This window comes from Saccopteryx bilineata, chromosome 2 (assembly GCF_036850765.1).
Source record: "Saccopteryx bilineata isolate mSacBil1 chromosome 2, mSacBil1_pri_phased_curated, whole genome shotgun sequence".
Classification (NCBI taxonomy): domain Eukaryota; kingdom Metazoa; phylum Chordata; class Mammalia; order Chiroptera; family Emballonuridae; genus Saccopteryx; species Saccopteryx bilineata.
This window is the reverse complement of record NC_089491.1, coordinates 161,336,131-161,358,736: the sequence shown is the minus strand read 5'-3', so window position 1 is coordinate 161,358,736 and position 22,606 is coordinate 161,336,131. Positions and strand designations below refer to the sequence as shown.

Below are 22,606 nucleotides of genomic sequence, written 5' to 3'. Positions count from 1 at the left end.
GGCCTCAATCAACCTTAATCTGCCTCTGGACGTACTGGGTTTGTGCTCCGGTCACAGCACTCATGAGAAGCAACCATCTGCTTCTCTTCCCCTCCCTCTCCCCCTTCTTTCTCTCTTCCCCTCTCGCAGACAGTGAGTAACTCAATTGGTTTAAGCATTGGCCTGGGCACTGATGATAGCTCAGCTGGTCCAAGCAGCCACCTCAGACACTGAGGATAGCTCAGCAGATGTGAGCATAAGCTACAGATGGGGGTTGCTGGGTGGATCCCAGTCAGGGTGCATGTGGGAGTCAGTCTCACTATCTCCCCTTCTTTCACTTAAAAAAAAGTTAAAATAAAAGCTTCTCTACTTTCTCATTCAAGGGAGTTTGTGGCTCTTATTAGGTCTTTATTAGTGTGTTATCACAGCTTTCATACAGAAATACATACTTTCATTCCAGTTTTGTATCTTTCTACTGGAATCCTCAAACACAGCTACAGGTTAATCTTACTTCACTGCTCAGAAACTTCCAATAGGGCTGCACCAACTGACCTCCACCTTTCTTTCTTAAATCCTATTCACCACTACTTTTTCTCACAAAACCTCTATTCTTCTAGCCAAACAATTATATTATTTCTTAAAAATGTGGCATGCCCATTTGTCTCTTGGTGCCTGCCGGTACACGCCATTCCCCTAATCAGGAGAACTTTCCTAAATCTTCCTTAAGAACTACCTCAGCTCTCACAGTCACTAAGTCCCTACATACTGAGCCAGTGAACAGGCGCTGGCTCTCTGCACATGACTCTACAGTTGTGCAGCATTTAGGCTTATGCCCGGCTCTAGAGGTCTTCAAGCATAGGATTTTACCTGCACCCAGCATAGTATTCCATGTGCAGAACCATCCTGGAAACAACCACCAGCATTTTTACCAACTTCTCATTCTTTGATATTGCTCCTTGTTATCAAAATAAGTTGTTGGCCTGACCTGTGGTGGTGCAGTGAATAAAAGTGTCAACTTGGAATGCTGAGGTCGCCGGTTCAAAACCCTGGGGTTGCCTTGTCAAAGCACATATGGGAGTTGATGTTCCTGCTCCTTCCTTCTCTCTCTCTCTCTCTCTCTCTCTTTCTCTCCTCTCTAAAATGAATAAAGTCTTAAAAAAAGTAAGTTGTTAATAAAGAATCTTCCATATTACTCACTTTAATGCTGATAAAAGTTCCTAAAAAGTTGCTCACACTTAGGTTTATTTAAAATAAGCCTATGAACCAAAGTGGTAACTTTATATATATATATGTATGTGTGTGTGTGTATATATATATATATATATTTTTTTTTTCTTTGTGACATAGGCAGAGACAGACAGAGAGAGAGAGAGAGACAGGGACAGACAGAAAGGGAGAGAGATAAGCAGCATCAGGTCTTTGTTGTGGCACTTTAGTTGTTCATTGATTGCTTTCTCGTATATGCAGTGACGCCCTGCTCAAGCCAGTGACCTTGGGCTTAGGCCAGTGACCATGGGGTCATGCCTATGATCCCATCTTCAAGTCAGAGACCCCGCACTGAAGCCGGTGAGCCTGTGCTCAAGCCAGATGAGCTCACGCTCAAGCTGGTGACCTTGGGGTTTTGAACCTGGGCGCTCCATGTCCCAGTCTGACGTTCTATCCACTGCACCACCACCTGGTCAGGCAGTAACTTTACATTAATGAGTAATTTATATTCACAAAGGAACATCCTTCACTATAAAAACTGTCACTTGCGGCCTGACCTGTGGTAGCACAGTGGATAAAGCATCGACCTGGAAATGCTGAGGTCGCTAGTTTGAAACCCTGGGCTTGCCTGGTCAAGGTACATATGGGAGTTGATGCTTCCAGCTCCTCTCTCTCTGTCTCTCTCTGTCCCTCTCTGTCTCCTCTCTAAAATGAATAAATAAAATAAAAAATTAAAAAAAAAAACAACAAAACAAAACAAAAAAAAAACTGTCACTTGCCCTGGCCGGCTGGCTCAGTGGTAGAGTGTTGGCCTGGTGTGCAAGAGTCCTGGGTTCGATTCCCAGCTGGGGCACACAGGAGAAGCGCCCATCTGCTTCTCCACCCTTCCCCCTCTCCTTCCTCTCTGTCTCTCTCTTCCCCTCCCGCAGCCAGGGCTCCATTGGAGCAAAGTTGGCCCGGGCGCTGAGGATGGCTCTGTGGCCTCTGCCTCAGGCGCTAGAATGGCTCTGGTCGCAACAGAGTGATGCCCTAGATGGGCAGAGCATCGCCCCCTGGTGGGCGTGCTGGGTCGGGCGCATGCGGGAGTCTGTCTGACTGCCTCCCCGTTTCCAACTTCAGAAAAATACAAAAACTATCACTCAAATTATGTTACCTTTAACATTTTATGGCAAACAATTTAAATCAACAATATATACTTTAAGTACAAATTACCATAATGTGAATTTCCACCTCTCTCTTTGAAAGCAGTTCCTGAAGGAGTTCTACTGCATCTCGTTGCCAGACATTCCCAACCTATTTGGGAGAAATGAACTCAGATTCTTTCACATTTCACAAAATAATTTAGGAAGCAAATGAAGATACACAAATGTAGCCATTAAACACATGCCATAGAGAGCAGTACAAAATTCACAAGCAGCTTTCAGACACTATCATAGGTATATGATAGAAATGATCTTAAGACACTAGTGCAGGGGTCGGGAACCTTTTTGGCTGAGAGAGCCATGAACGCCACATATTTTAAAATGTAATTCTGTGAGAGCCATACAATGACCCGTGTATGTTACACATTATCCAATAAAAATTTGATGTTGTCCCGGAAGACAGCTGTGATTGGCTCCAGCCACCCACAACTATGAACATGAGTGGTAGAAAATGAATGGATTGTAATACATGAGAAGGTTTTATATTTTTAACATTATTTTTTTATTAAAGATTTGTCTGCAAGCCAGATGCAGCCATCAAAAGAGCCACATCTGGCTCGCGAACCATAGGTTCCCGACCCCTGCACTAGTGTCTGAGCTTCCTGACCTCATACCCTCTTAAAGTACTTTATGCTTTAAAAATAAAGACCTACATTAAAAACAAAGCATCATAACACTTTTTTGAAAAGGTCAATATGCCAATGTGGTGCTTGAACAATATGTATTATAATGCCTACAATGTGTGGTTGTTAGGGAGCAGTGCTTGTTATGTTTCACATGTTAAGAGCAAGGAACTGGGGACTGGGGCCCCTGCTCCCTGCTGAGCCACGCCAGGAAGTCACTGTCCCTGGGACTAATGAACCTCTGGTGGCATCCTGACTGTAGAACTACTGGAAGCCCTGAGCCAAACAACCAAGAAATAGCTCCTAACCCCGGACCACAGAAACTGTATGAGAGTGAAGAAGTTTCGGCTTATTGGTTACTCAGCAGAGATAATTAACATACATTCCTTTACCTTATTCCCAGCTTCACATCTATTACAATTTAATTTGGTGAAAGAATACTATTTTTATAAGCTTATGCCTTCACATCTACGAAGACATGTTTGTTCATTTATTCAGATGTTTTTTATATCCTTCAGTGTAATTCTGTTGTTTTCATCATAAAGGCCCTTCAGCTATTATATTAAACTTATTTCTAAGTATCTTATTATTTTTTTTTTATTTTATTTTTATTTATTCATTTTTAGAGAGGAGAGAGACAGGAGAGAGAAGGGGGAGGAGCTGGAAGCATCAACTCCCATATGTGCCTTGACCAGGCAAGCCCAGGGTTTCGAACCGGCGACCTCAGCATTTCCAGGTCGATGCTTTATCCACTGCGCCACCACAGGTCATCTTATTATTTTTGTTGCAACTGAAAGGGATTTCATTTTGCATTCTAATCCTAAAAAATAATTGTTAATAAAAAGCTATTTAAAATTAATCATTCTACGAATTACTGTTTACTCACAGGTATGGTATGATAGAGCTGACAAGGAATACAAAACTGGGGTGTGTCAGGATACAGCAAAATAGGGTAGAGATGACACTGCAGGATCTCCTCAGTGAGCCCATGATCTAAATATTGTACCTGAAGCAGGACAAATGCAATTTATAATTAAAATTTACTATTAAAAACTAAGGGACTGCATAAAGAAGATGTGGTACATATACACTATGGAATACTACTCAGCCATAAGAAATGATGACATCGGATCATTTACAACATGGATGGACCTTGATAACATTATACTGAGTGGAATAAGTAAATCAGAAAAAACTAAGAACTATATGATTCCATGCATAGGTGGGACATAAAAATGAGACTCAGAGACATGAATAAGAGTGTGGTGGTTACTGAGGGTGGGGGAGGAAGGAGAGAGAGGGGGTTGGGGAGGAGAGAAGCACAAAGAAAACCAGATAGAAGGTGACAGAAGACAATTTGACTTTGGGTGATGGGCATGCAATATAATCAAATGTCAAAATAACCTGGTGATGTTTTCTCTAAACATATGTACCCTGATTTATCAATGTCACCCCATTTAAATTAATAAAAAAAGAAGGCATAATAATAAAAGGAAAAAAACAAACAACCCCCCCCCCCCCCAAATAAACCAACTAAGAGACAAGAAATTCCTGGGTCTCAAAAATAAAAAAGGGGACATCTTTAAAAGATATCTAAATCTGGATTTGAAAGATCTTCAGAATAAAGAAACATCATATTCCCCTATCCTGTAGTGTATTAAACATTGTCAAAAGGTTTTCTTACACATAAACCAGAGCTTTAAAATAACAACAATTGGATCTTATTAGATTTATAAATTTCTTGAGAATAACCCATTTTTAGGATAATTTTAAAATTTTGTTTTGTTTTTTTAAAATATCTTAGGAATACTGATTTACATTAGTACTGGAGTATCTCTCAAACAGTCTCAAAGTCTGGGAACCTCTCTATGCCATGCTTTTTTCCTGGGCTGTCTGGAAACCAGCATTTTAAAAATGGAACAGATCACAGGGATGGCAGTACAGGGAATGTAGTCAATAACACTGTAATAACCGAGTTATTGGTGGGTACTAGGCTTATCAGGAGGAACACTTTGTAGATTATATAAATATCTTGCTACTATGTGGTACATCTGAAACTAATATAATATTGTATGTCAACTGCAATTAAAAATTTTTTGTAAGGATGAAATAGAGTTGAATACCAAATATGAGTATATTACATGCAATAAGGACAATGTGGTGATTGCCGGGGCGGGGGTGCTGGGTAAAGGCGGGGGGGGATTAATGATGATGGAAGGAGACTTGACTTGAGATGGGGAATGCACAATACAGTGTACAGAGATGCGCTGTAGAACTGTGCACCTAATACCTGTATAATTTTGTTAACCAGGGTCACCCCAACAAATTCAATAAAAAGGTTTAAAAAAAGTATGGTTTCATGTAATGTTTATTTCTTAATGTTGATCACAGTATAAACTTTGAAGGTATCAGGTTAAGGAATGAAAAGTTTATTGTGTATACTTGAAATGTAAAATGACCACAGGAAAATAAAAGTGGTGATTAAAGTATTAAAATACTTTGAAATAAATTAAACAAAAATAAAAAAAGAGATAGATATTAGTTCACCACCATTCCATATATGTACAGTTCATGACTTATGATAACCTAGTGAAAGTAAATTTCAGTTCACTTTTGTATTAAAAGGAGGTTGTCTAAATAATTCAAATGTATGTAGAAATTGACTCATTTACATAGAAACACATGAATCTGTAAAGTATCCATATGTGTAAACACTCAGGCTAAATTTGAAACCACTTTACTTCTACTGAAACCCTAAAGCGGTAGTCTAATAGAAAAAGCTCAAGACTGAGATCAGAAATTTAGGAATCAGATGCTAAATTTCAATTTTATTAGTAAAATGGAAATAACCTACATCTATGAAAGTTGGAAACAAGTAGTGAAACATGAATGCACATATGTAAAAAAAAAACCTTAAAAACTAGAAGTGCTATGTAATTGTTAGATATCATCATCAAATAGATAATATACCCTGTGCAAGTAAAACAAAAGGCTTTTTCCTCCTCTCCTAAAATTGAAATTTCCAAGTGCTGAATGGCCTATGATTTAGTTGCTTTATTTAATAAATATATTATTAAAAATGGAGGTATTTTTCTGTGTATTTTTATATGCACATTATTTCAAAGTATACAGCTCTTTCTAAAGATATCACATGAAACTCAAGGACTCTCAGTATTCTGAAGGTAACCATTATCCTCACAGGGCAAATATTAGCTGGGCTATAAAAAAATTTGCTAAGGAAATATGTAATGTACAGGAAAACAAGCTGTTTTTACTTAATATCATGTATACAAACACGGTTTCCAATGATGAATAAGTGGTACCATTAAAGTACCAGTGGCCAATCTCTACCTGGAAATAGTGATTTGGTTATTCAGGTTAGTAAATACACTTAAAAATAAAAACAAAAACTCCTATTACAAAAAATATGTAATTAAATCTGACTGATATTTCTACAGGACTGAATTCATTAAAAGATACATATTTTAGGCCCTGGCCAGTTGGCTCAGCGGTAGAGCGTTGGCCAGTGTGTGGAAGTCCCAGGTTCGATTCCTGGTCAGGGCACACAGGAGAGGCAACCATCTGCTTCTCCATTCATCCCTCTCCCTCCCCTGTTATTCTATCTCCCCGTCTCCCCCCTCCTACAGCCATGGCTCAAATGGTTTGAGCTAAGTTGGCCCCAGGCACTGAGGATGGTTCTATGGCTTCACCTCAGGCGCTAAAATAGCTCAGTTGCTGAGCAATGGAGCAATGGCCTAGACAGACAGAGCATTGCCTGGTAGGGGGCTTGCTGGGTGGATCCCAGTCAGGAGCATGTGGGAGTCTGTCTCTGCCTCTCACTTAAAAAAGTATTTTAATCAAACTTTCATGCATTTAGATTCAAAGACCACTTAATGTTAACACATTTAGTCTTAAAATAGTCACAAAAAATAGGAGACTCACCCTGACGGTGCTGCCAATAACTTCGATTACCTTGCCTCTGTACCACAGAGCATCTGATCCTCTCACTGCACACACATCTCCCCTTTTCCAGGAATAAGGCTCCAAAAGACCAAGGCATTTTAAATTACTTTGAATTTCATTCGTCATTTTTTTTAGCTCTAATTCTGAAATTAATTAAAACAGAAAGTATTTAAGAAAAATTCCCTACCCTTTTCAAATAGTCATCACTAACCTTTAATATCACTTAGATATTATAGAGTTAAAAATCAGCCCTCACATAGAGCATTAATAAAAATGTAATTCAGTCAGAAGCTTCTTCTATATGTTTCAAAATATACAACTGACTAACAGCATGTAAATAATTATTCTGATCTCTAGTTGTAAATGCAGGCATTCTTTTGGGAGTGCAGGCATCATGAAAAGCTCTAATTATGTACCAGATAGCCTAATCTACTACCACTTTAAGCTGTCATTTTGTTAGCACACCTAAGTAAAATAGAACACAAGTAATGTGTTACTTGATGCTTAGATACAGCATTATGCTGGGATGTAAAATTAAAATTCTAATGTTGCTACTTACTGCTAATTGGCCCACTAGTTCCACAGTAAATAAATATCCCCATAACTGGTGGCATAGAACACAAGCTCTGGAGTTAGTTCCCATAATAGTTCTACCACTTTAGTTGAGCAATCTTTAGACCCATAAACCTCAGTTTGTTCCTTCTGTGAAATGGGTATATAACACCAACCCACATGATCAGTATTGCAGTGCATTATTAGTCAGGTGTGTACCACTCTGCCTGGCACATAACAGTCAAGCAGTGTAGCTATGACTATTTATACATGTCTGGATTAAGTACTAGTGCTAGACAAACACTACTCATGTCTTCTGCAGGCGTCCCCAAACTTCTGCGGCCCCCTGAGGCTATTTATCCGCCCCGGCCACACTTCCGGAAGGGGCACCTCCTCATTGATGGTCAATGAGAGGAGCACTGTATGTGGTGGCCCTCCAACCGTCTGAGGGACAGTGAACTGGCCTCCTGTGTAAAAAGTTTGGGGACCCCTGTTAGAGGGTTTCTTAGTTCAGCCAACTACACAAATTTGGTTTTGCAAATTAAAAAATAATATTTAGGAGATCAACAAATGAGACAAAAATTTCAGCAAATTCATAGCTACTATCCCCTCATCCATAGGTGGACCTATTATGGAGCTAAGGGAGCTTAGTTCTCTGAGTACTAGAGCTGCCGGGAGATACAGAATATTCTAGACACACTCAGGTTGCAGAAAGGAAGAATTTGTAAGTCTGATGAGACCTCAGAATATTTTCAAAGGATTCTGGACCTCAGTCATTTGTAGTGATTTCTTTTCTCATTCTAAATAAATATAAACTTTTGTATTCTTTTTTCTTAGAGAGGCTCCCAACTTGTTTAAGTGCCTAATACAAAAGAAGTACTGCCTATAACATGTGGAAACCCCATGCTTATCTTAGGCCTAACGTCTATTTCCAAAGTCTCAATAAATGGTGTTACGTGCTAGGCACTGTGAAAAGCACTTTGCTTGCATTATTTCATTTAACCCTCACAAGGTTGGAAGAGGATAAATATTGTCCAAAGTATTTCAATCCACATCTTATCTTACTGGAGAGTGAGCTGTTAGCTAGGCCTTATACTGACTCATCCTACATACGTAAAAGATCTTACCTGACAATTTAGGCACTACAAATATAGTTCCATCATCACCAATGAAGCTGACTACTGCCTCAAATACTTTCATCTTAGGAATAACTGGTGGTTTATAGCATCCAGGGGTTCTTGGTTCTAGAATTTTCTCCTTAAATTCAGACACCTTGTGTTTACTGATAATAGCAGCTTTTTTGTCAGGGTCAAAGTTAATTTTAATACATTTAGTAAGCAGTGAATCTTCTTGCTTCAGGGGGATTTCCAGAGACTTCTCAGATAACGAATGGCTGTCATCTGACTTATTAATTCTGTAACATCCAAAAAAGAATACATCTAAATATGAGCAATAAAAAATTCTGGAGAAAACAATATAAACAGAATCCTTTTAATATACTTGACATTTAAAATACTTGCTATAGTCTAGGACGGTGTTTTCAACTGTTGGTCTGCGGACCAGTGCCAGTCTGCCAGAAATTTTATGCCTGTCCATGAAAAAGTGAATCACCCAATGTTGTAGGACGATTACAGACCCAATGATCTCAGTCGAATTCATTTAGGCTCAGGATGACTGCCACTTACCAGTCTGTATCATCGATGAAAATACTACTGAGGTTGTCTTAGATTTCCCTAGAACTTGTAGTCTTGTTCGAACAATCTTTTGCATCATGCAGAGCGTTTACAAATCATGTGCAATACACAAAAAGCATTCAAACAAACTATGTTGTATTCAGTCATCTGTGCATCGTACATGTGGAGTTCCGAAATTAAGCACTAGCTTGTACTGTGTTGCACTTGTTATATGCAGTAAGATAAAACTATCTGTTGTGTGCTTCCATTTCTGGCTGGCTAAGTTACCAGTCCTCATGTGTAGAAAGGTTGAAAATCACTGGTTTAGATACACTAATCTAATTTGTTATATGAAAAGGAGCATAATTTAAGTTATAATAAAAATTATTTTAAATTGTGAATGAGCTTGATAAAAAAGGAATATGATTTCAATTAAATGTTTTATAATATCATATTTACATGTGATTCTCTTAAAATCTCATATCTCAAGTATACTACAATCAACTAGATGTCATTGGGAAATACAACACCTTCACATTGATTATAATTTAGTCCACATATACATGTGGCAAGTTATCGCTATTCATGAAATAACACAAAGATACTCCGAGTCCCTTAAAAAATATGGTACTACTCAGATATTAAATGTTAGTAGTAACATGCTATAATCACTCATAATTTTATTTCCTGCCAATTATAAAAAATGTATGCCTACAAAAAAAAAAAAAAAGAAAAAGAAAACTAGAAGGAAATATTAGCATTGCTTATTTTAGCAGAATTACAGCATATTTTTATTTCTTCAATTTTCCTGATTTTCTTTTATTTCTCACCTCCCATGGCTCCCTCATAGTCCCCAGCCTGGAGAACAGCTGGTACTTTCCGTGACATAAAAGCAGTGGTATTAGCTTGCCTGACATTATTCAATTAAACATTTCTTTGCTCAGGAATTGCTCTGACTTTGGGTGATGGGTATGCAACATAATTGAATGACAAGATAACCTGGACATGTTTTCTTTGAACATATGTACTCTGATTTATTTATGTCACCCCATTAAAATTAATAAAAATTAAAGCCAATGAACTGGAAGAGAGACACACAGGGGACTACAGATGCAGATGCAGAGGCAGCAGCAGGCCACTGCCCAGCATTAGCTCAGCACCCACTAGGTCTGGCTAACCAGCTCATGACCCATTTTGTTTCTGATTTCTCATTCTCCTTCTACTTCATCAGGACTGGGGTCCAGGTCCAAATAAAGAAGATATAATAATGTAAGATTTAAAAAAAATAGAGAGAGAGAGAGAGGGAGATATGGCCGCACATGGTAAAAGGTGGCTACTTAAAACCTGTGTCAGTGATGCCCATGGTCCTCTACATCTAGCAGAAGAGAAGGAGGAAGCTAGGGTTACTGCCACATCCTGATCCTTCTCCCTATGGACCAAAAGTACTCAACACCCTGAAAATAGTACCTGAAAGGATCTTAACATGTAAATATCATTCAATTTTGTTTCACAAAAACACATTTTTGGTGTATACCTACCAGAATTGTCAACATAGAGTCAAAACACTTCTGTCTAAGCAAATGAGGCCAAAGGGCACTGATCTGGTACCCACTATACCAACCTCCCCCCATCTCCTTTCCTTTGGTTTGGAGTGTAAATGCTAAAGCAAAAGGAAAAGTAGAGAAGCAAGCATGTCAGTTAGTTTAAAGAGGGGTTTAAATATGCAAGAGCTGATGGGACTGAATAAAGCAGGGGTCCCCAAACTAAGGCCCGGCCCCCGGCCCCCTTGAGGCCATTTATCCGGCTCCCGCCGCACTTCCGGAAGGGGTACCTCTTTCATTGGTGGTCAGTGAGAGACGCAAAGCATGGCATCGCTCACATACAGTACTACTTCCAGTGACGTGGGATGCACGTCTCACGACTCTGGAAGCACGTCATATCACTTGTTACATCTAGCAGTGACAAATATGGAACCTGACATTGACCATCTCATTAGCCAAAAGCAGGCCCGTAGTTCCCATTGAAATACTGGTCAGTTTATTGATTTAAATTTACTTGTTCTTTACTTTAAATATTGTATTTGTTCCTGTTTTGTTTTTTTACTTTAAAATAAGATATGTGCAGTGTGCATAGGGATTTGTTCATAGTTTTTTTTATAGTCTGGCCCTCCAATGGTCTGAGGGACAGTGAACTGGCCCCCTGTGTAAAAAGTTTGGGGACCCCTGGAATAAAGGAATCGGCAACCCTGAAGGAATTTGTTTCTGAGCTGGCTCCTGAGGATTAGTTTGTAAATCATTTTTAAGAGCAAACAAGATGCAATTCAGGTTTGAAAGCACACAGGCAAATAAGAAGCCTCCAACACAAACTAATGTGTGTGTATCTATGTGTGTGTGTACGTGTATACATATAAATATAAATTAGAAAGTCCATACCTCCTTTCTCTCAAAGCCAAACCCTTTTTAATCAAATATTTAGAGACATCAACATGCTCTCCTTTTTCATCTCTGCAGAAAATTTTCACAGGTAATGGCCATGTCGTGTTGTTTTCCTGGTGGTTTAAGAGCAGGGTATATGTGAGACACAAAAATAAAACCTTCTACACCAGTGGTTTTTAACTGCTAGGACTGCTGCCGGTCTGCAAGAGTTAACCACCTTGATGTTGTATGAAGATTATAGAATCTATAATCTCACAATATATGTTTCAAGGGCATTTCCTCCACACATCTCCAAACCAAAAAAAAAAAAAAAAATTCCCAGCCAAGTAATTTTTGGTCTATGACCTTATCAGAGAGAAAACAACCCGGAAGAGAGCCAACAGGGATAGACAGTAGCCTGTGAGATGTGGCAGGGAGGCCTCACTGTCAAGGTGAAACTTACAAAGTAGAGTGGAGTAAGCAGATTTAAAAACTTTTATTTTTCACGCCAGAAAGAGGGGAGGGAGGGATACACCATCAGTTACAAGTTCTCTACTCTTCTAAACTCGGCAAATTATATATCAAAATATATTTTTCCAAGTGTGCCTTTTGTCCTACAAAAATCAAAAGAAAGAACTATGAAACATATTGTTTCATACAAATTATAAAAGTGAAGAAAGTACAAATAGGAAGACAAAAGTAACATGGAAATATTACTTATACAAAAAAAATCCTAATTGGCTCTGGCCAGTTAGCTCAGTTGGTTAAAAGCGTTGTCCCAAAACGACAAGGTTGTGGGTTCAATTCCCCATTAGGGCACACACAGGAAGCAACCAAAGAATGTGTGACTAAGTGGAACAATAGATAGATGCTTTCCTTCCCCCTTCTGTCTTTCTCCCTTCCTCTCTCTGTCTCTGTAAAAATCAATAAAAATTATGTCCTGGCTGGATAGCTTGGTTGGTTTAGAGCATCATCCCGGAGCACAAAGGTTGCCGGTTTGATTCCCTGATCAGGACACATACAGGAACAGCTTGATGTTCCTGTCTCTCTCTCTTTCCCCCAGCCTCTCTCTCTAAAAAAAAAAAAAAAAGAGAGAGAGAGAGAAAATGAAAATTCTAATTATTAATGAGATAAAATATATTATAATGACAAAAGTGGGGAATAAGGGAAGTGGAGAAGGGTGTAAGGGAATAAATGTTGATGGATGGAGACTTAACTTGGGATGGTGAACACACAATACAGTGGACAGATGATGTGTTGTAGAATCGCGCACCTGAAACTTGTATAATTTTGTTAACCAGTGTCAGCAAATTTAATAAATAGAAAAGATTAAGAAATGAAAAAAGGGAAAAAATACTTTTAAATGTTTTGAAAGATATATCCTATATATATTCTCCTCTCAAATCCATACTCACACACACACTTTTATGACACAGTTAATATGACTTCGTTAGAAGCCCAACTAGGGTTCCAGTCTGAAAGATATCAAAAGGCTTCAGAAATGCACCCTAGCATTCATGATTTGTTTTATGCAAATGATCAACTCAAGAATATTACTTCAGAAAGTTTTGATTCATTCCTAAGATTATTTATGTTATTACTGTTATCAAACAGGTGTTATAACTTGAAATAAGACCAAACAAGTTTGCAAAACAATCATTTTGATATTATTTTGTCAACAAGAAAATAATGGAATTGTAAAAAAATCAATGAAAAAATTAGTATATATCTATGAAAACCCCACTGCAAACCTGTAAGACTATAGTTGCTACAGCTCCAGTTAAGTACAATGAAAGACAGTCACAAGCTGTTGCTGTCCATTTGTTACTTCCACCAGTTGGTCTAAAACAAAGACAATGACAATTTGTTTTATAACAAACAGCAAAGGACATGGAAAAATAAAATAATCACCATACACATACATATTTGAATCAACTACATAAAGAGGCTGGATAAACCTATAACTTGAAATGGTTCATTAAGGTTTTTATAATAATGTTGAAGGGGTCTTTTAACTTTATTTGTCAAAAGATTTGTATTATTCCTACTTGTGCTCATATCTGAAAAATGTACATATATATGTGTGTATGTATATATCTTTCAGCCAAATAACAGCACCTGGTTAGATGAATTTACTTCCCACGAGGAAGAAAATATGAGACAATCTCAAACTATAAACTTCTCTGCATGATAGATAACTGCAGGTAGACACCAAAGCAACAGGAAATCATCTACCCACAGGCTTAATTAAAGATGGAGCTGCTTCCCTATGTGAGATTACATTTCATATCCCATGGTGAATAGTAACTAAGACTTAGCTAGCAATACCTAATGATTCTTTTGAACCTCTCAAGGGAAAGTCAATTAGTTTTTGGCAACCCTGTTACTCCAGTGACTACATATTCTGATTTTTGTCAATAGAAGATTTTTGTCAAATGTCTATGTGACACCTAATGGGTTTTAGGAAAACGTTAATGGTTCAAAATTTAAAAAACTTTCTGTAGGCCAGATACATGGTGCATGTTACTTGAATTTGGCCCACAACTGTAAATTACACACTCTGACAGAGACATGCTTCTACATTGCAAAACTGATTAGATGAAATCTAACAGGAATAAATGTAGCATTCTGTATTTTGGTGGGGAAAAAATTCAACGATGTAAGTGTATAAAAAGCTATAGTTGCCTAATAAGTTCCAGCAAAGAAGAGCAAGTGTAACACCTATGGAAGCCCTTCTAAGTGGAAAGCCCATGTAAGGACAGTAAGGCCTGTCCTGTCCTCCAGGTCAGTGCTGGGTCTTTGGCTATAAACTCTGACTTGTTTTAGCAGACACCAGCTCCTTCTTCATGGTAGATGAAGCATAATTCTGATAGAGTCAACAAATGGATAGAGATTGAAGTACCATCATTGTATAGTAAAACAAAGTTGAATGGAATTACAGCTCAGATCACTGGGCTTTTGACTAATCAGAAGCTCAATGCAAATTCAATGAAAACTGCTTAAGAAATTCAACCCAACTCACCTCCACAAAATACAAATATAAACACACAGAAGTAATGAAGAGAATTACATTTATAGTTCTGGTGAGATATGCTCAGACTATAACAAATAATTCTTCCAACTTAAACTGAAAAACATTTAGAGAAGACAAGCAGGGGGGATAAAAGCTAGAAATCATGTTATTTTAGGATTGATAAAACTGTAGTAGCCTAAATAATAAATAAATCCTAGTGGAACGTGATATCGACTTTTCTATACCTGATGGTTAGAAGAGTCGGACGTTTGTGCTGAGGCAAAATGAAGATGTGTGAAACACATGAGACCAACTCAAGGAAGTGTGATGTGATACTAGCCACGGGAGCTACCTAATAGACAAGCTCCCTTGAGGAATATGCTTGACAGCCCCAAGGTTTTCAAGCAGGTCTTAAATATCCATTTACTAGGACTGGTACAAAAGAAATTACTGTCATGATGCCTCTAAGACTTGAATTCCAAGTCTAAGCTTCTATAATTTTTGATACAAATGCACTATGGCTTTATTGCTATGGATTTATCAATGGAGGAAGGTCTCCTAGTATCAGGAATTTGCCACTTCTTTACTTTTCAAAAAGAAGTGTGAGGATAATATAAACCAATGCTAAGTGCTCCTGTGACTCTTTTCTAGCCTGGGAAAATCATATAATGCAGGTCAACATTGAGATGTATGAAGAGCTATAATGAGTTTTATAAAACATTTTCCTCTAAAATTATCTATTCAGAACAGACTCCATTTTTTTGTATTTCTTTAAGCCAAATCTTATTTACAGATTTTTAATAGGTAAAGATTATCTGAATATTTTCTTTAAAATCTGGTGAATTCACCTTAAAAAGTTATTATGGTAATTTTCAAACAAATTTAAAAGCACAGAGACTATAAAAGAAAAAAGCTCTGAAGAGTGTGGTGATTGCAGTGGGGGTGGGTGTATGGGAGACGGTACAAGAGGGTATGGGATGGATAAATGGTGATGGATGGAGATTTGACTTGGAGGAGCGAACACACAACATGGTGAAAGAAAGATGCGTTGTCGAATTGTACACCTGAAACTCATATTTTTTTTTAACCAGGGCCAGTCCAATACATTCAATTAAAAAGACCCCACACCTATAAGTTGAAATACAGATTGTACAGGAAAAGCTAGACAAGAGCTCATTTCCTTTATTCAGCAGTTCTCAGAATAATGAAGTGGTTCCCTAAAATTCTCTAAGAGTAACCAGTGATTTAAAAAAAAAACACAACTTCATAAGCTTAGGGATTTAAACATATCAAACACTTTAACACATTATAATTATCCTACTGATACTCAAATTGTCCCCTCCTTGGTCAGTGGAAGTTTATTCATGTTGGCTGAGTCCTCTTGTCATAATCCCCATAATCTTCTCTACAGCTTTCTTGCTTTTTGCTATGACAAGATATTCTAGGCTCATATTGTACATTTCCTGCCCCAGACCCAGAATCAGACATCTTCCCAAAGAGCACGAATTTATGTTATGGGAAATGGCATTTGGAGGCACAATTTGCACATTAGCATGGCTCACTTCATGTTAAAAGGCTAAAAAAGATTTTTTTTATAGTGAAAATACCTCAAGAGTTTCTATTGATACTTCTCACAATCAGGTGTACACAATAAATTAACTTAATTTTACACCTTTATTATCTGTCTACCACACCACTTCTTAATATGTACATAATTACTATTTGATTTACTCACAATACAGTTCCCACTTTGAGATTAATGAAAACAACTGATGACTGGGGGGAGGGGAGTTACTTTTTTGTCCTTAGGACACATTCTGGTAAGAATGTACAATCACCTTACTGTGTGTTAAGTCTTTTGAAGACATTCGTCTCTGAAAGGCTATGCCACCACTACAAACGAGTAGTGAATTTCATTTTCCTTACCATTTTACTGATTTGTTTATATAAAATATTAATATAGTTCCAATATTATATCAGTATTATCTGCAACCTCTTCTCACTTTTTCCCAACATTTCTTTGAAGTACTTACTCCTAGTTAATACCAAATGAGACAAATAGCAAATTTATTCAAGTTTTCGTATATACTCTCCTTTCTTTCCCCATTTTTGAAATTGTGCCATATCTACTTTGCATGCTATACTGTTTCTCTAATATTGATCATTTAATCATAGTTCTGAGGTAAAATGAATGTCATGCTCACTACCAGTCCTTACTTCAAAACTTCTCATGCCTTGTTATCTAAAGTTTGTTCCCTTACAGATCTCTCAGAAACAATCCTACCTCAGTGGTCACATAAGTTTGTCTGTGGTCTTTATCCTAAAGGTCAGTTTGGCTGGACGTAATACTCATAGCTTGCCATTTTCTTTTAAGTAGTTTAAAAATGTTACTGCATTATCTCCTGGCATAAAGTGTTGGTGATGACTGCGTCATTTGATTCCTCTTAAAAATTAATCATTTTAGTAGATAATCTTTCAGTGTAAACATTCCTTGTTTTCCAATATATGTGCGTGCCCTCTCAATATATAGTTTTAAGTAGACTTTTATTTTAGAAACACTCTCTTGAATTGGGTTTTTAGTATTTAATTCTATGTATTTTATTTTTCTTCTTTGAAATTCCTATTACATGTATGTTGAGTCTTTTTTTGGTCTATTTTAGGTATCTTTTGTTTTCCAATGAATCCTTTGGATTTTTATTTTTTTATTTTAAATATCTGTCCTTATCTTGTATTTCTATTAAGGCACTGTTTATCGTGTATTTGCTTTTGTATTTTTTCTAGTTTAGTCTACATTTCTGATTGGATTTTCTTTTATTTTTAATTCTTTCCTGAGTGTTATTTCTTTTTTCAAATCTTCCTTTTTCTTTAATAAATCTTATTTCTGATTTTTCCTAATTGTGTTATGTTGCTCTTCCAAGTGTCTATCATTTTCAGAAATATTTAGTTTGTTTTGAAATATCATATTCTAGTTTATTGTATTGTGATCATTGTCTTTTTGGTGGGTCTTCACTGTCTCTAGGGATAGTATTTGGTTCCTTATTCTTCTTCTCATTGTAATTTACATGGAATTCAATTATAACCCTTGCTTTTGCTCATGTTTTAAGTGAAATAAAATTTCCTGTGCTTTTAGGAAAAAGGAGTGGATCACATTGCTTTTCTGGCTGTATGGCTCTCTTGTGCTGTTTTCCCAAAATGACAGAATATCGGGCCTCACACTTGATATGCTATTCCTCTCCCCTGCTTTTATCTGTATCTTTTCTTTGCCAAACTATCCGGTTCACATGGGAAAGAGCTGAGATGGCTGAGGGCTTACACGGCTAGAAAAGCAGCAGCACCATAGGACTGGCACATTCCAGTTCTGTCACGTTCAGCCATGATGTTTCCTGCATGACTGCCTTCTCTGTTTGGGTTGCTGTTGTTATGCTGGCCTGTCTGCTCAGTGAGATGCTTTTGCCAAATCCTGTTCTCAGAGCTGTCAGCAGCCCAGTCAGCCCCCCACCCCACCCCACCCCGCTCCCATACAACTGCTGGCAGCATGCTGGTTGGTTGGGTCCTGGGTACCACACCTGCTCTTATTTGGGGACTCACAGGGGTAGCCTGTTGCCTACTTTTGTTGTAGATATGGATTTTACAGTTTTCAGTTTTTCTATCAAAGTTGCTCGGTGTTTAAAGTAGTACTCTAGTAGACTCAAAAACTATGCCATGCCATTTTCTCAGAATCGCAACTCAGTCATTTTGGTAATTTACACATTTTTCGCTTTCCATGCAATCCTAAGCTTATGAAATACATTTTATTTCTATCTGCCTTTGTTCCTCATGTTTTTTTGTGCTTAACACTTTGAATTCTATGTAGATACTTGTCATACTCACCTCTCTCTATTTCCTTAATGCCCCCAAAATTTGTGCTCCAAATATTTATCTTTCCCTCTTCATAAAACCTTAAAATTAACTAGATTTTGTAAAAATTTCAAAATGTTAGCAAAATTAAGACTAACAAGAACCCACACCCAAAATAAAAATATTTAAAATCACATTCAATAATGAGAAAATTTACTCAGCTAAAAACTACCTTATATCAACAAGAGAGCATTCCAAAGATAATCTTCCCATTGTCTTTAGGTTTTCTTGAAGTTTTCTTAAACAGTAAATATTCACTACCAGTTCAACACCCACATCATACAGGAAGACCTATGAGAACAAGAACTATAAGTCTATGGAAAGACAACACTTCAAAATAATATTTTGCAAACTGAAAAGCTTAGTAAAAATTGGATTCCATATAACTCCAGGATAAAAACAGAAAATGCATTCACTTTCATGACTATAACTTTAACTGTATTTACCTCTACCAATGTGTCTGTAACAGTTCTGATGATCTGGCCTCTTCGCCACTGACTGTTATCTGGAACCTTAACAGCACAGTGCATATCATTTTCCCATTTAATAGGTTCCCATTTTGAATTTCCATAAGCAGCTACCATCGTTTCTTCTAAACTATGTAAAGAAAAATTATTTTAACTTTCTAAACCTTTTCTCATAACATAAAATTCTCTAACCACACATGTTCTGCCCTCCCTTACTCATTCTACTCCAGCCCAACTGAATACCCTGTTTTCCTTGACCATCCAGCCTATTTCCACTGTAGGGTCTTCGAAATACCTCTTCCCTCTGTCTGAGATGAACTTTTCCCAGATGTCCTCATGGCTTACTCCCTCCCTCTCCTCCTTCAGGATCCATCTCAAATGTCACTGTCTCTGTTAAGTCTTCCTTGAGCAGCCTAAAACTGTCTTCCTCTCCAGATCCTTTATTTTTCTCTGATGTCCTTATCACTATCTGCTAACACTAAATATTTTATTTGTTCATTGTCTCCCCCTCTACAAGACTTTAAACTCCATAACAGCAAAGACTTGTCTATGTTTTTACTACTGTATCCCAACACCTAGAACACTGAGTGTCAAATAAAAGGTGCTTGATTAGCATCTGTGGAATCAGTGAATTCTAATATAGTAAAAATAACCAGTAAAGATACTATTTGTATACTTTGAACTAGTTAAAAGTAGACTATTTAACAAATAATTTTGCTACTTTTAAAATTCCACATTTATCTAGGTCTTTTAAACAACATACAGAAAAAAGAATAAAACAATTTGCAAAATATATTTTCTTTATATCTTATACCTATTAAGTAAGTTTTCTGTTAATAACCACTGAACATAAATCTTTCCAGGAGATACTACATTACAGATATGCACAGGCAGTTCCTTATTGTAAAGTGACTGAAGATACTCATTAGGTAGAGATTTTGCAGTCACAGAATCTAAACTGTTCACTTCATTTGAAATAATTTCTTCTGGAGAAGGATCCCACACTTCAATATGCTTTTTGGAATTATCTTTGATGGTGCATCTGAAAAATAACAAAACCCATTAGCAACTTAATAATAATAAAAAAATTAAAAACCCCAATTAGCAAAAAGAGTACTTTGAAAAACTATTGTTTTTATTTGTTTGCATTTGCTTAGATCTAGTGAGGAATGAGTTTCAGCTGTGACTCACTGCTTCCCAGTTTTGATAGGAACAGCAACTTGAATCTAGAAGAGTTCTTAGCTACCACCAAAGCAAGCACAAAAATAGAAATCTAAAAGCCAAACTTTTTATCTTAAAAACACAGTTTAAATAACAACTTTGCTCATAATTTCACCATCTCCCACTGATAATTTGTACTAACAAAGGAGAAGAACTATTCAGCTATTTTGGTAACATGAATAATTCTCCTTGGCTCAAAAGTATCAATGTTTGCTGATGAGGATACAGTGGAAAAGTATTGCTATTAAAGGGTGTTTAGGAGCAAAATTATTAAAGAGTTCAGAATATTTAAAAAGTCGTATTAGTTCAGACTTAACCACAGATAATTAGATGTCATTTTCTATTTCTATAATGAAAAAACTTAGTATCTTTTCTCTTAAACTTACCAGGATGACTAATTTTTGCTGTTAAATCTAATGTCTTTACTTGAGGCTAAGCACTAGCCAGCAGCATAACTCAAAGAAATACAAGGTTCCATGGCCTAGAAAGAACTGTATCTCTAACTTTTGGCTACAACAGAAGCAACGAAGTAATTTGATTACCTGACTTACATGTCCATGTAACTATTAATATTGATGAGTAACTGAGGGCATGTTCACAGCTTGATACATAAATGTTATCACCTCCTGTGTGCTAACCATACTTTATGACAAGAAGGACAATTAAAAATTTTTTCAGCTTTTCTGAGGTATAGCTGATAAATGAATTTGTAACACATTTAAAGTATACATGCATGTTTTATCAAAATCCGTAACTGTGGACCTTAAAAGGGGTGAATTTTTATTGTATGTGTTAACATCTCAATAACTTTGACTTAAAAACTCAGTCTAATATATTTGTTTCCTCTCACCTTTCTCTCCCTCACTTAAGACCCACAATGGCCCTCTCTCTTCTGCTGCTACTGGCTCTCTCTTCTGTTAGGGAAGGGAGAGGAAGCAAGACCAGTGCACCACACGTGATTACAGGCTTCTGCTGGTCAGTGCTTCTCTGGCTCACCCTGACTGGTGTTGTGTACGGCTGTTATCAAATACTGGCTTGCTTGAGGGTTATATGTGGGAGTTCTTCAGAAGACCCCTCAAGGTCCCTAGAATGAATGAATTGCTTTGTCTTGAGTCCAGACCCTCCCAACCTCTCCTTATCACCACTCTGCCCTTATGCTTCTGGGGTCATCTCAACCACTGGCCTGTCCTGGGTTTTAGCACAATGGCTCAAGCCTGGTTCTCCTTCTAAGTATGCACTTGAACCCAGGAAAAATTAACATTTCTCCAAATGGGATTGTGGGGTACTCTACCAGTACACTTACTCTGTGTCCTGCCATTTCTCTTCCTAACTCTCTTCTCATGCAGCTACAAGAGGCTGCCTAAGCAGACGTTATGTCTAGAAATAAGATGCCAGAATCCTTTTCTAACATACAGCTTCAATCTCTAAGAGTTATTCTCATGGTTTCTGGGTATCTTAGGGATGGAGGGAAAAGCCACTTTACTCTCCATTAGACTAATGACTTCAATTATTGCTCCCCAACCCATTAAGAGGGAAAATCTCCCACCTATGACCCAAGTGATACCCGAAGAGCAATGACATGCCAGTTCTCCTTCTTGTGAGTAAAACGTTACCTATGAAATATAAATGGAAGTTTACAGGTCTACTTACCCTACTTCATAAGATGCTAGGCCCTCTTTGACTAGCTGATCATTAATACTAGTAGGAGTCATTCCAGCAGCACCAAGAGAATCGAAAAGCTCAACTAAGAGCACATTGTCTTCCAGAATTTCTGTAAAACCATTAAGACTAGTTTGGGAAAAGAAACAGGCCACAAAAGATACTAAATGAGAAATTTAAAAAATTGGAATGGAAACCTAATTTTATTCATTTTGTATACATGAAATTTTTTGCTAAATAATATAGTCTCTCTCTAGGCATAAAAGTAGCATTTTGCAGACATAAAAGAATTGCCCATGTTATCTATTAATCAAATGTTCATTTTAGGTCGTGTGCTATCCTATAATGAACAAAAAGCTTAAAGCTCTTAGATTCAGAATAATATAAATTGACATGATTAATTGAAAAATGCTTCTTTTGTTGTTTTTATACTGTTTGTATCACATTCAAAAGGACAAAAACATCGATAAAAATTAATTCAGGCCAGTGGTTATTTGCAAACGTTTAAGGTTTTTATAAAAATGGCACAAAATTTAAAACAACAAAAACTCAATCTAGAGCCCTTAATCAACTGGATTTAGGACATACCATCTAAATTTCTTTTAGAAAACAAGGTTGGTGGATTGGGCATTAGATCTATTTCTTAAACTAAACTAGGGAGTTGGCTGAGGGTAAAGTTTCCATCTCCTAGGCCTACTTATTTATTTACAGTATATAGCACAGAGAATCTGCTCAAT

The 22,606-nt window shown here is 37.2% G+C and overlaps 1 protein-coding gene across 1 annotated transcript in view; it reads right to left on the bottom strand.

The window, feature by feature from the left end:
* Positions 1 to 22,606, bottom strand: part of RNF17 (ring finger protein 17) — a 158,645-nt gene that overhangs the window by 24,478 nt on the left and 111,561 nt on the right. Inside the window, exons 20-29 of the mRNA XM_066254842.1 lie at positions 21,861 to 21,981; positions 19,804 to 20,031; positions 18,969 to 19,119; positions 18,695 to 18,813; positions 13,364 to 13,454; positions 11,631 to 11,746; positions 8,653 to 8,939; positions 6,953 to 7,116; positions 3,897 to 4,016; positions 2,398 to 2,478 (exon numbers count right to left, since the gene is read on the bottom strand). Coding sequence (XP_066110939.1) covers positions 2,398 to 2,478; positions 3,897 to 4,016; positions 6,953 to 7,116; positions 8,653 to 8,939; positions 11,631 to 11,746; positions 13,364 to 13,454; positions 18,695 to 18,813; positions 18,969 to 19,119; positions 19,804 to 20,031; positions 21,861 to 21,981 — 1,478 coding nt within the window. The remainder of the gene's footprint in view (positions 1 to 2,397; positions 2,479 to 3,896; positions 4,017 to 6,952; positions 7,117 to 8,652; positions 8,940 to 11,630; positions 11,747 to 13,363; positions 13,455 to 18,694; positions 18,814 to 18,968; positions 19,120 to 19,803; positions 20,032 to 21,860; positions 21,982 to 22,606) is intronic.